General features: G+C 36.2%; 1 protein-coding gene and 1 long non-coding RNA gene across 4 annotated transcripts in view; one reads left to right on the top strand and one right to left on the bottom strand.

Annotated features, from left to right (window-relative positions):
* Rpgr (retinitis pigmentosa GTPase regulator) overlaps positions 1-7,243 on the top strand; it is a 49,673-nt gene extending 42,430 nt beyond the window's left edge. The window contains exons 15-17 of the mRNA XM_015488107.2: positions 1,181-1,238; positions 3,012-3,103; positions 6,558-7,243. Coding sequence (XP_015343593.2) covers positions 1,181-1,238; positions 3,012-3,103; positions 6,558-6,761 — 354 coding nt within the window. The 3' untranslated portion in view covers positions 6,762-7,243. The remainder of the gene's footprint in view (positions 1-1,180; positions 1,239-3,011; positions 3,104-6,557) is intronic.
* Positions 1-15,606, bottom strand: part of LOC107144298 — a 17,039-nt gene extending 1,433 nt beyond the window's left edge. Inside the window, exons 1-4 of one of the 3 annotated variants that reach the window (XR_007344721.1) lie at positions 15,208-15,605; positions 11,865-11,915; positions 5,084-5,301; positions 3,713-3,978 (exon numbers count right to left, since the gene is read on the bottom strand). This is a non-coding gene — a long non-coding RNA (uncharacterized LOC107144298). Of the gene's footprint in view, positions 1-3,712; positions 3,982-5,083; positions 5,302-11,864; positions 11,916-15,207 lie in introns of all 3 variants that reach the window. The other 2 variants (XR_007344720.1, XR_001503777.2) reach the window with 2 other exon arrangements.
* Between the last annotated feature and the right edge of the window lie 1,200 nt (positions 15,607-16,806).

The raw sequence follows: 16,806 nt of genomic DNA, 5'->3' as shown, positions 1-16,806 counted from the left end.
TATACATACACACACACACACACACACGTATATGTATATAGGCAAAGAAAGTTGGTCACAGCAGTATCTGAGGTTGCGATCAGTTCTTCCTTAGATGCACTCTAGACAAAAGTATATGTAGGAGAAATAAGAGGGAGAATCACTGAGGAAACAAAGACTATCCTGAAAGTGGAACTAGAAATTCCAAAAATATAATCTGCATTTGGTGGTTTTGTCTGAGAATGACCTTGCTAGGAGACAGTTGGTAAGTTTGAAATCATTTGTTTTGCTAACAGTACTGTGGATTCATTTCAGAGGCACAGAATTCTGAAACCCAAAACTAAACGACATTGTATTAATTCATTTGCGCTTTTGGGACTCTTATGAAGAACATGAGTTAGTCATGCCTATAGCTGAAACACTCTCATCCTTGCTCTGTACCCAAGGTCTTCTCTCTTATTTAAATTCATTCCCTTTTAGGCCTCTGCCTGTCTCCCTTTTCCCTAATGTAGACAACTACTGAATCATATCTGTCCTTTATTTGAATGTGTAGTTGTGAAACATGCCTTGTTTTATATGCATGTACTTTTAACTTAACAAAATATCACTGTTCTACAGAGGTCATTCTCTTCATTGGTTCCTTCTTTTTCTAAGACTCCTTCCTCACACTGAGGAAAAAAAAAATGTTCTAGCAGTTATTTGTTTTCTTTCAGAAGGGGAAAATGATTCTGTTCATAGAGAACATTTATGAGTTCAAGTTAGGATGGTCCCTAAAAGTTTTTAATGTAGAATCATTAAACACCAATTTGACATTTTAAAGTATTAAGACAAGTCATATACCAATTGGTATTCCTGAATCTTCTTTGAGAATTCTTTAATTGTATAGCATATATATTATATGTATGTAATGTATATAATATATATGCTATATAATTATATATAATATATAGTATGATATATGTAGGTATGATATATATAAATATATATCCATATATATGTATATCATACAGTTATGAGCTAGGAGGATATTAGCAGTTAACATCTAAAATGCCCCATTTTACAAGAGCCCAGTAAAGTTAAGTGATTGTCACACATTTAAGTCATTATAAAGGCTTGCTCTGGAACCCTGCTTTAAAACTAAGACTAAGTTTTCTACCACCACATAAATGTTTTTTGTCATATGTTTCTTTGTTATTTATAGGAGAAAAAAGTCAACCTAGAGGAACGGGCCATTCGTGAATACAATGAAAATCCAAAAGGTATGAGCATACTTCACTTCAAAAGCATAATTTTAAAAAATCTAGATACATAACATACATACATATGAACATGTATGTGTGTGTGTGCTTGCGCATGCACCATGATTGAGTACTATAATACATACATTCCTTTTTTTAAATTTTTTTCAGTTGTAGTTGGACACATGCCTTTATTTTACTAATTTTTATGAGGACCAAACTCAGTACCTCGCACGTGCTAGACAAGCGCTCTACCACTGAGCCAAAACCCCAGCCCCCGCTTTTTATATTTCTATGTCAGAGGACCCTCATAGCAAGTTATGAAATATGTAACACACCCTTATCTGTTCTCATTTATAACTACCACAGCTCTTTCATATGCAGATATTCACTGTACTCGTGTGTATTCATGTGTCAGTGTTCAGGGATTTAGGACAGCTTTTTTTACTCCCTATTTTTTTCCAACTCAATCAGTATTATTAAGTTGAGATTTTGCCCCAAATCCCAGTTTATATCTATGGTGAGCACTGTGGATCTCTTTGCCCATGTTATGTTGGCCAAGAGTCCCTGTGGCCATTCAGTTATTCCGCCCGGGGTCCAGACCTGAGTCTCTGACCTTTCATGAGCATTGAAAAGAAGTCCTTTCCCAAGCCAGGCTATTGGCATTAGAGAACAGGTGCCACAGAATAGAGCAGATTGTCACCGCCCTCAAGACCTACATTTTCTAGACCCAAATCATCTGTGATTTTGCTTCATGGTCCCTACATTATGTTTTAATACCCCTACACCAGGGTGTGATTTTAATCATGTTCTCATTAAATATAACTGTGCATGGGCTGGGGATGTGGGTCAGTGGTAGAGTGCTTGCATAGTATGCTCAAGGCCCTGGATGCCATCCCCAGTATCACAATTAGTCAATCAGTTTAAAAAAAAAAAAAAAACCTGTCCGTAATACTGCCTATCTGATCTAAACTTAAGCAAGGGAAGGAATAGGGTTTTTTTAATCCTTTTGTCCTTCTAACTTCTACAAAAAGAGTAGTAAGTTTTAGAATATTTTAAGCAAAAAGTTAAAGTATTTATCACCTCTTAAATATTTTTAGCATATAGCCAATAGTGTCAAAAAGAAATTAAGCCAGGTGCAGTGGTGCATGCCTGTAATCCTGGCGGCTCAGGAAGCTGAGGCAGGAGGATCACTAGTTCAACGTCAGTCTCAGCAAAAGTGAGGCGCTAAAGTCTTTAAATTAAAAAAAAAAAAAATAGGGCTGGGGATGTGTTTCAGTGGTCGAGTGCCCCTGAGTTCAATCCCTGTTATCCTCCCAAAAAAGAAAAGAAATTAAATATAAGCTGTAAGAAGTCTATAATGTTAAAATATTAGCATGCTTTATAAGTGTACTTTAAAGATTGTTATTCAACCACATAATATGTGGATTAATTTGAAAATTTGAAACACCCTAAAATAACACGTCCATTTGAGTACAAAGAATCTAAATATAACTAGGCTAAGTTTTAAAAAGTGATTTATGTTTTTACAGAAGTCTTCTCTAACTTTTTCTATTACCTTTGTGACTATATTTAGATACAGATCACTGAAACATTTCAATACTGGTCAGGTCATTCTGGGCATTTAACCTTAACTCACCTTTTTAGGAACTACAACTATATAGACATTGTCCAGTAGTGAGCTTTTTTTTTATATTACCCTATAAGTCAAGGTCAATAGAGTTTGCTGAAGTAAACAGCTTTTTTCTTTTCCTCATCAGTTGGAACAATATTTTTAACTGTATTCAATTGTAGGATGCGTGTATGATCGTGCAAAGAGCAGTTCTTCAGAAGCTTCGGAAGTTAGTGAATCAACACCAAATAAGGATACTAAAAAAACCAAAAAGGTGAGTGAAATGAATTTTCCATTGTAGTGTTAAGACCCAAGTATCAAATTGCCCCTTTTGCTTTTCATATGGTGATCCACAACATTTAATTTTTTTTTAACTGTAGTTGGACACAATATATCTTTATTTATTTATTTATTTTTATGTGGTGCTGAGGATCGAACCCAGGGCCTCACACATGCTAGGCAAGTGCTCTACCACTGAGCCACAATCCCAGCCCCCCCTTAACTATCTTAATATAAGTTTTTATGTCCCAAAAATATGTGAAGAATTTCAGGTTGATGTTTTACATATTAATAAAATATCTTTCCTTTAGTTAGCATTTGCTTGATAGATCTTCTTTCCACCTTTTACTTGTGTTTTAGATACCTTGTAAATGACCTATACAGCTGGATTTTGTCTTTGAAATTTTTGACATGCCTACCTAAAATCTAAAACTAATCGGAGTTCCTATCTTTTTTCTGAAAGATAGGATCTTAGAATAGTTTTTTTTTTCCTATCACCTCTTCCTTCCCATTTTACAAGTTGTCATATCATACCCTGTTTTAATTTTTTTCATTTCACAAATCAAGTTATTATTTGTCTTCTCTACTACTTGGCTTTACTCACCATTTCTTTTTTCATCTCCAATGTCCTTTCTGGCACCCTTATTATTCTTCCTGAAGAAATCCTTTGGAAGTTGTTGTCATAGGTGTCTCTTGGTAGTTCATACTTTGAGTTTCTGTTCATTTGAAAACATCTTTATTTTACCATAGTTCTTGAATGATAGAATGACTAGTTGGCAGTTATTTTTCCTTAGTGTTTGCTTCCATTGTTAAGAATATTGCTTTAATGTAATTGCTGATAACTTTGTATGTAGTCTGTCATTTCATTGGCTGCTTTTTAAAAAAAAATCACTTTTTAGTTGTAGTTGGACACAATACCTTTATTTTTAATTTATTTATTTTTATGTGGTGCTGAGGATCGAACCCAGGCCCTTGCACCTGTAAGGCAGGTGCTCTACCTCTGAGCCACAACCCCAGCCCCTCCCTGGCTGCTTTTTTAGATTCTTTGATATATTTCAGTTCACAATGAGTTACCTAGGTGTAATTTTTTTTTATTTTAACTTTCTTGAAATTTTTATTACTCTTAACTCTGAGAATTTATAACATTTTTCATAGTTTTTAAAATTCTCATCCATTATATATTTGATTCTTTCCTCTCTTCCTCTTCAAACTCTGATATAAAACTTTTCATTCTGTTATTCATGTCTTTTATGGTTTGTTTAGGGTTTTTTTGTTTTGTTTTGGGGGGTACTGGGGAATTGAACCCAGGGCTTCCCTCATACTAGACATGCATTCAACCACTGAGCTACATTCTTAGCCCTTGTCCATATCTTTCAATGTCAGTTTCATATTTTCTATATCTAAGTGATATTCTGGGTAATTTCAGGGTTCTTATTGATTCCATAGTTTCTCTTACCAATCTTATCTTAAAAATTAGCATCTTGTTTTGTGCTTTAAATAATTTAAGCGTACTGTTTCTTAATTCCAATGTCATTCATCCTTAAGATTGAAATTTGTTTGTTGCTTTGGCTGACTTGCTAGTGATGACTTATTTCCATATGTGTTTTGGAATTTGGATTATAAGTTCATGTTTAATCAGGTTTTGTGGAAATCCTATAAAAGTCAGATTAAAGTGAGTCTATCCATAGAGAATGTTTATTAGTCTGTTCTGAAGCACCTAAGGGTTAAGGGTCACTCACTCACACTGGTAATATGAACCTCAAACTTACCTCAACCAAACATTTTTCTTCTTCACTCAAATGCCAGGCCAAAAGAGATATTTTGTTATCCCCCAATGTTTGTGGCCTTATGTTAAAGACATAGTCCTTAGAGGACACCCACATTATTTAGGGGTCTCAGCTCCAATTTCCCACATTTTGTGAGATTAAAACCCGAGCAAGAGTCTATTATGAGATCAAACTATGTCAATACTCACCTCTGAGGCTTTTTGAAGCTCCTTCCTTATTTTTTCATCCACAGGGGATTTCCTTTAATTTTTTTCAGAGATTACTCACACATTATAAAACTCTACTTTTTATACTTAGCATTTCTTGGTATTTAGTGGTGGCAGAATTTTTCAAGATGTGTATTCTTCCAATGTAGCAAAAATAGAAATGCCTCCAAATGCCTCCATTTTCATTCACAGACCCTAAACTTTGGGGGTTACAAGTTTTCACGTTAGTTCTCCTATTTTTAAAGATAAAGGTTTAGCTACTATTATTGTCACCATTTTGGCTTCTGAAAGAGACAAGTTTTCATCTAGTGTTTATTTCCTCTTTTTCGGGTTTTGGCATATTGTCAGAACCATTATTTGTATTGTAACTCTTTAATAATGCTATTATCTTTCTCTCTGGCTAAATCTTCAAAGGGCCTAAATTAGATGAATTATGTCATCATCTTGCTTAATCACTCCTGTATGTAGGCCTGTTGGCCACTCCCTTCTTGTATTTTCTTCCCCTGATTTCCAAGCTGCCTCATTTTCCCAGTTTTGCTCCTACAAACCTCCATCCTCAATGTTGGCTCCTCTCCCTCAGCTTGCCTCTCATATTTTGCTCCTCTTCAGTCTCTTTTATTAATATTTTCTTTTCTGCATACCACGAATCCCTAGGTTACTGAATTTTATCAGTATTCTGCATATGTACAGCCCTGGCCTCGGCTAAGCAGCATCTCTATATTCCTACTGCCTATTCAGTCCCACAGGGTGCAGACTGCTATTATTTGGCAGCACTAACATTTTGCCAAAAGATCTGATCCACAGGAATAGGGAAATATATCTTCCTTCACCACCACATTACAATAGAAATTCAATGTAACTGTGATATACTGGCAGTGGAAGAAATGCCCCCCAAACAACCCATCCTGGTTAAGTTTAAATATTATAATAAATGATATCCTTGTTTTCCTCTTTTTTTCCTCTTATAATGCAACAAAATGAAATATTAAATGTGTCCTTTGAAGAAAAATGATAATATATTACCAAGATGCTAATGTTGTTAGATGTTAAATCCTGAAACGTCTTGCTTTAGAGTGGAATCCGGACCGCAATTTGGTAAAAGAGAAAAGACAGATGGATGCTAAGAACATACCATTATACATGTACAGCTCCATAAAGGTGTGAGAAAATCATGTTTGTACTTGTTAAAAATTATACCCCTAGCCAGGTGCCATGGCTCTGCCTGTAATTTCAGCTACTTGAGAAGCTGATCACAAGTTCAAGACCAGCCTGGGAAATTTAGTGAGACCATGTCTGAAAATAAAACAAAAACAAAAAACCAAGGCTTGGGGGATGTAGCTCAGTGGTTCAATCCCAGTCAGTACCACACACACACACACACAAAAATGATACCCCTCAATACTAAGTGAACAGTTGACTTACTGAAATGAAATATCTTGTTGTGTGTCTTTTCCAGATTTTCCTCTTTAAGCGGATGTCATTGACAGGTCAGAAAATTACACAGAATAATAGCGAGCCACTCCCAGAGATAAAACCAATAGGAGATCAAATAGCTTTACAAAGCAATAAGAAAGATGCAAACCAGAACCACATGGGACAAAACCTTCAGGATACTTCACCAACTACGGAGGCAAAGTCAAAATCCTGTACAATACTATAAATATACATTTATGTTTTCATGATCACTGAGCACATTCATAATTTATACTTGAAAAAATGGTATGACTTCTGAAGGAAATTTTCTGATAAAAGACTTTTAAAAATATAAGTTAATATGTTTGGACCTGTTTAAATAGTACGACCAGTTTTGATATTTATTTATGCTAATTTTTAACAGCAGTTTCAAAATATGTACATCTCAAACTCTTAAAAAAAGTGTTGTGGCCTTAACTGTTCAGTGTTTCATAAAACAATATATTTTTATATGTGAAAACTGAATTGATATTTCATAATTTTTACTAAACAGGTTTACATCTTTATAATTTCATAAGACAAATGTTTGCAATCTTATGACACTAACAATTTTAATGTATTTGCACTTTTTAAAAACTGAAACAAAATTGTAATGATTTATTTTAATAAACTTTGGTCGGTTCTGCTGTGAAAATGGATGAGTATGAATAAAATTTGGAGGTACATGGAGTTCTCTATTGATCAAATTGGAAGCAAAACATCTAATTTTTTAAATATTGAAAGACACAAAATATCTTTACCCCTGAGTAAAGAAAACATTAATGCAACTGTGTTAACATATTTCTGGAGAAACTACTAAGTGTTGAAATTTCTTTGCTTCTCATTCCTTTCTTTAGGGAGGTGATTGAACACCTTTAAAACATTATAGATTATGTGGTGTGATCTGGAGCATTTGACCCTGCCACAGACTGTTAGCTTAAAAGACCCAAACATAGGCAGGCTTGCTCATTTCCAATGTCTCTAGCATTGACAGTGGTAATCAAATTTGGTTCAGTGACACAGTGCACTGCCACAAGGATGGGAAGGATAAAGATTTTATGTTTATTCTGATAGAAATATTGCTTTCCTTTCTCACAGGTGCTACTTACTTAATGGCTCAAGCCACCTTCATTTTCCCCATGTAGCTTGTGAATAAAACACTTTACTCTTCAATCACATTAATCGTTGCCCCATTTAAACAAAGAACAAAACTCTTGTGTTTCATGCACAAGGATTGTAAGAATGTTAATCCAGAGTAGTTATGATTTTTAAATCTCAAAGTCTTCTGTGTGAATATTACATTTAGTAGAATTCTAGTTTTATTGAAAGTAAATGCAATTTTAAAACTCTGGCTATTTACTAGTACAATATTGCAAAAAATACCCAGACAAACTATAAGAGCCAAGTAGAAGTACAGCTCACAAATGGTACTAAGACATACCATTTGTAGTGCACAATTCTAACATAACCCTAAGGTTCCTACTTGCTGGTGCCACATGCCCTTGAATTATCCTTTTCCTTGGAATATGGATGGGACCATTGAATACAATTGGATGACACTCCCTTGGTCAGGTCACATCATATGGAAAGAGTGAAAGATTTTGAACACAAAAGTAAAATTCCTAGTTGATTAATTTTAAGTTAAAGAAAAAAATGCTGGGCTGGGGATGTGGCTCAAGTGGTAGCGTGCTTGCCTAGCATGCACAGGGCGCTGGGTTCCATCCTCAGCACCACATAAAAATAAAATAAAGATGTTGTATCTACCAAAAACTAAAAAATAAATATTAAAAATTCCCTCTACCTCCCCCTACCTCTCCCCCTCTCCCTCTCCTTCTCCCTCTTTTAAAAAAAGAAAAAAGTGTTGATCCAAGGTGGCCCTGACCTAAGTCAGGTGAGCCCCTTCACAAAAGAGACTCTAGAGTTCCAACATAAAAGTAGTCAGTCCTGAAGACATAGCTCAGTAGCAGAGTACTTGCCTAATGCACAAGGCCCTGTGTTTGATACCCAGTACTACAAATAAATAGGTAAAATGTAAGTAAAAATTAAGAGGAAAAGTTTATTTTAAAAAAGAGAAGTGAGCTGGGTGCAGTGGTGCACACTTGTGTCCCTAGTGGCTCAGTAGAGTGAGGCAGGAGGATCACAAGTTCAAAGCCAGCCTCAGCAGATTAGTGAGACCCTTTCTCAAAATTAAAAGAAAAAAAAAGATGTAGGCCAGTGGTAAGGAGTCCTCTGGGTCCACAAATAAAAGAAGGAAAGAAATCAAGTAGCTGATTTCCAAGGAAAGAAACACTTGGAAGAGGTACATGAGAGAAACCTCACTGAACTGATAAAATAACCCTGCTCTATTGGAGGTTCCTAAAGTAATTTATATTTATAAGGTGGTTTTTTGAGAATCAACACTCAAGTGTCAGTTTTAATGGTGAGAGTAAGTGCTTTTACAAAAACTCATAAAAACATACCAACCATGTGCCCTTGGACTGTGAATGCTTATATTTCTTTTCTAAATTTTGTTTCCTATCTGGCTTTTACATTGAAGAAATACTACTTCCTATGTACTAGATGTTATGCCAGAAACTAAGAAAATGGAAAGTCACAGTTATGTGGAAGAAAAATGAAGAATATGGGATATGATTTTAATGATCAGTTGGAGATAATAGGGAAATTTTAAAACCTAAGTTTCTTAATTAGATAGAAAGGAGATTAGTGAATATTAAACTTAAAACAAAAAAGTAAGCTAACATATTTGAGAATGCTTTAAAAGAAACATTGATTGAACTAAATATACTAATTTCAAAAATAAAAGTATTTGCCAGACATGGTGGCACACACCTATAATCTTAGTGACTGGGGGGACTGAGGCAGGAGGATTGCAAATTCAAAGCCAGCTTCAGCAACTTAGCAAGACCCTTGTCTCAAAATAAAAAATAAGGAATGGGGATGTAGCTCAGTGTAAAGCACCCCCTGGTTCAATCCCCAGTACCAATCAATCAATCAATCAAATAAAACAAATTGCATTTACTGATTACCTTATAACTTTACAAAAAGTTAAATGAATTTTAATACCCAATCTATTCATATTTCTTATCTTTATGTATTCTTCTTTCCTCTCTATAAAGATGTTGCTTCAGACTTCCATTTTTTTTTTAAATTTTACTTACCTATTTATTTATATGCAGTGCTAAGGATTAAACCCAGGGCCTCACATGCCAGGCAAGTGCTCTACCACTGAGCCACAACTCCAGCCCCAGACTTTCTTATTAATGTTAATTTGACCTGAAAATAGAGTCCATTGCTACGAAACCTGGGGGATCATTGACATTGTTCTTATATATTCAGGATCAATGTTAAATGGATATTAATTTTTAAAATATCAATAGTCGTAGGATTTTTAAGATCTTATAAAAGATCCTACAAATCCATGTTCAAACATGAAAGATAAAATAAAAAATTAACAGTCATGAAAGACCCTCCTATGTATGAAGAAGAAAATGTATAGTTTTGGGAGGGTGTTATATTAGTTTTCTGGTACTGCCTTAACAAGGACTGCAAACCGGGTAACTGGAAACAACAGGTACCTATTGTCTCACAGTTCAAGAGGCCAGAAGTCCAAGATCAGGGTGTTGGTGGAACCATGCTCCCTCTGAAGGTACTAGGGAAGGATCTCCTCCAGGTCTCCTAACTGCTGACAGTCTTGTAGATACATCATTTCAATCTTTTGTCTTCACATGGGGGGGGGGGTCTCCCTATGTCTCTCCATATTGTCTTCTATGTGTATCTCTATACATATTTCCCTTTTAAAAAATATTTAATTTTTAGTTGTAGTTGGACACAATATCTTTATTTCACTTATTTATTTTTATGTGGTGCTGTGGATCGAACCCAGGGTCTCGCACGTGCAAGGCAAGTGCTCTACTGCTGAGCCACAACCTCAGCCTATATATTTCGCTTTTATATAACACCTGTCATATTAGAATTGAACCCACTATAGTTACCTCATTTTAACTTAATTACCTCTGTAAAGACTCTGTTTCTAAATAAGATCACTTTCTGAATTAATTATTGGGGGTGAAGACTTCAGCAAATCTTTTTTGGGGGATGCAGTTCAACTCATAATAGTGCTTCAAGTTGAGAATTCCTGGTCATACAAAATAAACCTCAGTTGTTTATAGTTTAAATGCTTTAAATTCTTACTATTGCTTTCCTAAAATACAGAGCCTCTTGCTAAATCCTGGATCTTTAATGATACATCTCTAATAGAGATACACTGTGTTGTTGAAACTTGCATTTAATGTGTCACCAGTTACACCAATCAAAGCAGGAATTATAGTGAGGTCACTTTTATTGGGATTCCAGACATAGTGAGCAAGTATTGAAAGTTAAATGATTACCAAATAAATTGACCCAGTTAGGGTTTTAGAGTTGGATGGGGATTTATTTCTTAGAAATTTCTGCACCACACTTTTAAGGTTTAAAAAGTATTCCTCTAAAGCATTTACCATATGGTTCATTACAGTATAGTTTTACCCTTAGGCTATTATAAATCCATAGAGGGAAAACAAAGTCTTTCCATGAGCAGGAGAGGCTCTGTCTCTTCCAACTGAAGCAGTGAACACCATCAAAAGGGAAAAGTTTGTCCAGCTAGTTTTATAATCATTGGGGCTGGCAATAAGAATGGGAACCCAAGTTCTTGTCAGACCTCTGCCCACAGGAGAATGGAATGACAATAGAACTAGAGACAAGACTCGCGATAATTACTTTGGGACAGAGCCAGACTGATTTCCTTTATTATACTCATCAACTTAAGAGTTTTTCATCCCACTTTGATTTTGTGAGGCTATCAAAAGTTGAAAATGCTTCCATATTTAAAAATCCCTTTTTCCAGGGCACATAGTTTAAAGATTTTTCATGTGAAGAGTTGAAGGAATGTAGCGAAGATATTTCTGCTGGAAGAAGCTACAATAAAGAGAGAACAGGCTCAATTCTTTAAAAGCTTTGAGTATGTACTTAGATAGACTTTAAAATGTGCTTTACTTTTTTAAAAATAAAGAATAAGAAATCGGCAGGCTGGGGATGTAGCTAAGTGGTAGATTGTTTGCCTAGTATGTGCAAGGCCCTGAGTTGAATCCCTTGTACTGAAAATAAATAAGAAGTCAGTAAGTGACAAGTTCATGGCCAGCCTCAGCAACTTACCAAGACCCTGTCTCAAAATAAAAAGGACCGGGGATGTAGCTCATTACTAATTATGGAAAACATCAGGAAACATTATCCTAACCTTGAAATAATTTACAAAAACTACAGCAGGAAAACTTACCTGACCAGGGCAAGCTGCATTCCCATTAGTTTCAACGGCTTCCATTTTCATCTGGTATGGATAATTTGTTTATTATAATAGATGAGATGTCTTGAGGGGTGCAGGTTTGGGGGGTTTACCGGGAATTCAACCCACGGGTGCTCTACCACTGAGCTACATCTCCAGTCCTTTTAATGTTTTATTTTGAGAGTGTTGCTAAGTTGCAGAGGCTGGCCTCAAACTTGCAATCCTGCCTCAGCCTCCCTAATTGCTGGGATTACATGTAAGTGCCAATATGCCCAGCTTAGATGAGATATTTTTAGTAGCAATGGACTAGAAAACTGTCTCTAACTTTAAGGAATGTGTAAGTGATAATAAGATACCTTATTTTTACTTAAGAAAAATTTTATATTTTTCAGTGGTAAAAATCTACCCCAAAGTACATCATTTTTTGATACTCTAGAAAACCTTTTGAGATTTCTCAGAAGCAATCTTTCCACCTAATTTGTTGAGAACTTGTAAAAATAGTAGTAAACTACTTTTAAGGATTTTATAGGATTTTTCCTGTGGCCTGAAAGTTATTACAACAGAAAAAAATTCTGGTATATTTTTAGTCTACAGTTATTTAAAAATCATTGAAATTCCATGCATAGGAATTTCCAACTTGCCATTACATTTATATTGATTTGTTATTATAATATTTAATTCACTACATATAGCAATTTAAAATCATGACAATTATAAAAAAGTTTAAACCAGTTTGGGAAAACTTTAAGCTTCACATAGATGTTTAAGTTGATTTCCTCAGTAATTATTAGATAATATAAGATTTATAAATTAAAGCTAGAGCCAAGTATGGTGGCACACACTATAATCCCAGCAACTTGGGAGGCTGAGACAGGAGGATTACAAGTTTGGGCCCAGGCTCAGCAACTTAAGTTGTGAGGCTCTAAGCAACTTAGTGAGACCTTGCCTCTAAATAAAAAAATAAGAAGGGCTGGGGATGTGGCTCAGTGGTAAAGTGCCCCTATGGTTCAGTTCCCAGTTCCAAAAAAGAAAAAGATAAGACATTAAAGCTAGAAAAATTACTCTGTAAAAAATATTTATTAAAATTGATCCATTGTGGGGCTGGGGTTGTAGCTCAGTAGTAGAGATATCAGATTTTAAGAAAAGGACAGTTAAAGAATTAACTAGAAAAGTGATATTCTACTAAGGTGATTTAAATTTTAATAAATATTAAAATTTATTTTAATAGATTTTAAATTTTATTTTTAAATTTTTATTTTAAATTTTATTTTTAATAGGTTAAAATTTTAATATTTATTAAAATTTAAATCACCTTAGTGAACATGTGAGGCACTGGGTTCAATCCTCAGCACCACATAAAATAAATAAATAAATAAAGGTATTGTGTACATCTACAAGTAAAAAAAAATTTAATTGATCCACTGTGGTTATTTAAAACTTCTTTATTCTGAAATATTTAAAATATACAGAAACGTAAAAAAAAATAATACCCATATAGATTTGTCATTTACACTTTGCTATGTTTTCTTCCTATTTTAGCTAGACATCCTGACATGCCACCTTAATACATCAGGATGCAGTTCTAAAAATGACATTTTGTATATTTTTGTATATAACCACAATGTTAGTACCTTGTCTAACACAGTGAAAAAATTTCTGATGTCAGCTATTACCCAAACTCATATTCAAGTTTCCTTTCTTCTCAAGTCTTTTATAAGCTAGTTCATTTAAACTGGGACTCAATAAAAATCTATGTATTGCATTAGGTTGTTATGACTTTTAAGCCTCTTTTAATATAGAAGAGTTTCCTCCCCATATTTTGTCCATGGCAATGACTTTTTACAAACAGGAACAGTTGTCTTATATTGTATGCATTTAAAAAGCAAGTCTCTAGTCTTCCGGTAATTCCTAATAAGTTGCTGAGACCACCTTACCACTGGGAACAGAAAAGCTGGACAAAAGTATATAGATTTAAAAAGCATTTGAAGTATCAGAGTGCTACCAAGACAGTAAAGAATTGTGGGACTACCATTTGAGAGAGGAAGGAAGCCCAAATGGATGTGCCTGGTACCTGGGGCTACTGTCCAACAAGAACTGTTAATTGCTTCTGAGGTTTAATATTTTTAAAGAATGAATATAAGAATGTGGATTTTAGTAAAATATTGAAGCTATAAAACTTTCTATAACTAATTATAAGCAATGAAATTAAGACATCCATGTATGGATTTAGTAATAGATTCATAGAAAGAATGAATAGAGAGATAAACAAAGCCCTCACCAGAGTGGTCACCTGATCATGAACTTTCCAGTCTCCAGAACCATAAACCAAAATAAGATTGGGGGAGGGACAGGTACTGGATATTGAACACAAGCCATTTTACCACTGACCTACATCCCCAGCCCCTTTTTTAAAATTTTGAGATGAGGTCTTGCTAAATTTTCCAGGCTGGGCTCAAACTTGCAATCCTCCTGCCTCCACTTCCTGAGTAGCTGGAATTACAGAGGTGTACCACCATACCCGATTTCCAAATTAGAATTCTATATCCAGAGAAACATAATTTCAGAAATGTTAGATCTAAGTTTTTTAAGATAATAGATGGCATTTGTCACTAGCAGGTTCACACTAAAGTAGTATCAGCCAGGGAAATTTTCCCCCTTCCACACCCCAGGGGAAATTTGACAATACCCAGAAACATTTTTTGTTGTCACACTTGGAGGGAAAGAATGATATCTGGGGAGGTGAGACCGGGGATGCTACTAAACACCCTATAATGCACAGGAGAGTCCCCCAAAACAAAAGAATTCTCCACCCCAAAGTGTTAATAATATTGAAGTTAAAACAAAACAAAACAAAAAAAAAAACTGTCCTGGAGAAAGGAAAACTTAAGTACACAAAAAAAGTATGCAAATATTTTCTAGCAGCTCTATTCACAATCCACAACACCTACAAAGAACCCACATATCCTTCAATAGTGAATGGAAAGCAAAGCACAGTAGGTCTATGTAATGGAATATTTCTGAGCCTTAAAAAAGACAAATTGCCAGGGCAAAGGACAGTTAAAGAATTAACTAGAAAAGTGATATTCTACTAAGGTGATTTACAGTGGTGCACACCTGTAATCCCAGTGGCTCTGGAGGCAAAGGCAGGAGGATGGCAAATTCAAGGCCAGCCTCAGCAACTTAGCGAGGTCCTAAGCAACTCAAGGAGACCCTGTCTCTAAATTTAAAAAAAGAGAGAGAAGTATTCAAGATGGTGGAATAGAGGAGGTACTGATTCTGGTTGCTCTGTGCAATTAAACCAAGAAAGCAGTCAGGGGACGTCTCCACAAGGTCTCACCTAGACAGAATGCAACATCTCAGAGCGAGCGACAGGACCCCTAAACAGCAGGTTTTCGCAGAAACCATCAGAGCTGCGACCAGCTGCACAGAAATCAGAGCCTCTGTGTTCCAGGAAGACTCCGGACTCTGGAACCAAAGTTCGCAGTTCTAGTGTCCACACGCGCTCAAGCAGCGTAACAGAGTCACCTAATCAGCTGCGCCGCTCGCAGGCGGGCCACACGGCTGCAATCTAGCCACGGCACAAGGCCATCCCAGCTTCCCCGACCTCACCAGACACCCCAGCGCTGGAAGCAGACCGACTCCATGTTGGAAAACCTCTCTTGCCATTTTTGGTGGGCGTGGCTCTCAGCCTGGACCTCAGCTTGAACAGACACCTAGTTCCCACCTTCCTTCCCCGCCCCCCTCCCCAGCTGCCAAGAGGCGCACAGGGACTACCCTGCGCAAAAACCGCTCTCAGCTGAATGGGAGAGCAGTGCGACCAGGGCACCGCCCACCTGGTGCGAGCCTGAGGGCTAGAGGTCCGCAGTTGGGACCTGATGAGCAAGAGAGGGGAGGGGTCAAAAAACCTGAAGCAAATCAGAGAGACTAGGATTGGGAAGCTGCAGGCAGGAGAGGGAGAGGGTTCCCAGGGGCTGTCCACCATGAAAAAGAAGTATCCCGTGAAAGGCACAGTGTAAACAATCATGACCGCCTACCCTGGAGTCCATCAGGGCAGGACTAAAGTTCACAGCCATGCTCCAGAGAGAGACCTCAAGAGCAAAGTAGAGGATTCTTTGGAAACGTGACTGTTTTATGCTGTTTGTCTTTTTAAAAATGGTTTTAAATTATAACAAGTATAAAATAATATTCCATACTCCTTCATTCAGTTAATTGCGAAAGCACAATTAACTTGGATGGCATAGAGAGTAAGAATGTTGAGTTAAGGCAATTTTATTCTCTTCCTAGGCTCAAAATTAGCCTGCATTTTCCAACTTCCCTCACAGTATGTTGGACTCATGTCACTGAATGTCAGTGGAATGTGGACAGAAGTTATATGAGCCATTTCAGGCCCGTAGAATGCCAAGGTCCAAAGAGAATGAGAAAACCACCAGATGATAGAAGCCAAGTCCCTGAATGACATAGACACAGAAAGTAGATTCGTGGTTTCTAGGATTGGGACAAGAGGGAAAAAGGAAGTGACTACTAATTGGTATGGTGATTCTTTTTGAGATGATAAAACTGTTCTGCAACTAGTGGCATTGGTTGTATAGTTTTGTGAATACAATGAAAACCACTGAATTGTATACTTTAAAAGTGTCCCTACTAAAAGGTATGATTTCCTTTTTCCCCACCCCCATAATACCAGGGGATTGAACCCACGATCTTGAGCATGCTAGGCAAGCCCTAAGTCCAGGGCTTCTTAGTATATAATTGCAGTCAATTCCATGTAGTGGCCACATCCATAGTTCTTTGGGGGATATAGTTAACAGACCTGGCACATATATTGCTGCTTTGTTAATCCATGTTCTTTCTCTTTCTTGATTTCATGGTGAGGGAGTCTACAAGAGACAGAGAAAGCCATAATCCTAATCATAATTTTCCCTGAGTAATTTTGTGC

Source organism: Marmota marmota, unplaced genomic scaffold (assembly GCF_001458135.2).
Source record: "Marmota marmota marmota unplaced genomic scaffold, marMar, whole genome shotgun sequence".
In the NCBI taxonomy this organism is placed as follows: domain Eukaryota; kingdom Metazoa; phylum Chordata; class Mammalia; order Rodentia; family Sciuridae; genus Marmota; species Marmota marmota.
This window is presented reverse-complemented; position numbering and strand designations above follow the sequence as displayed.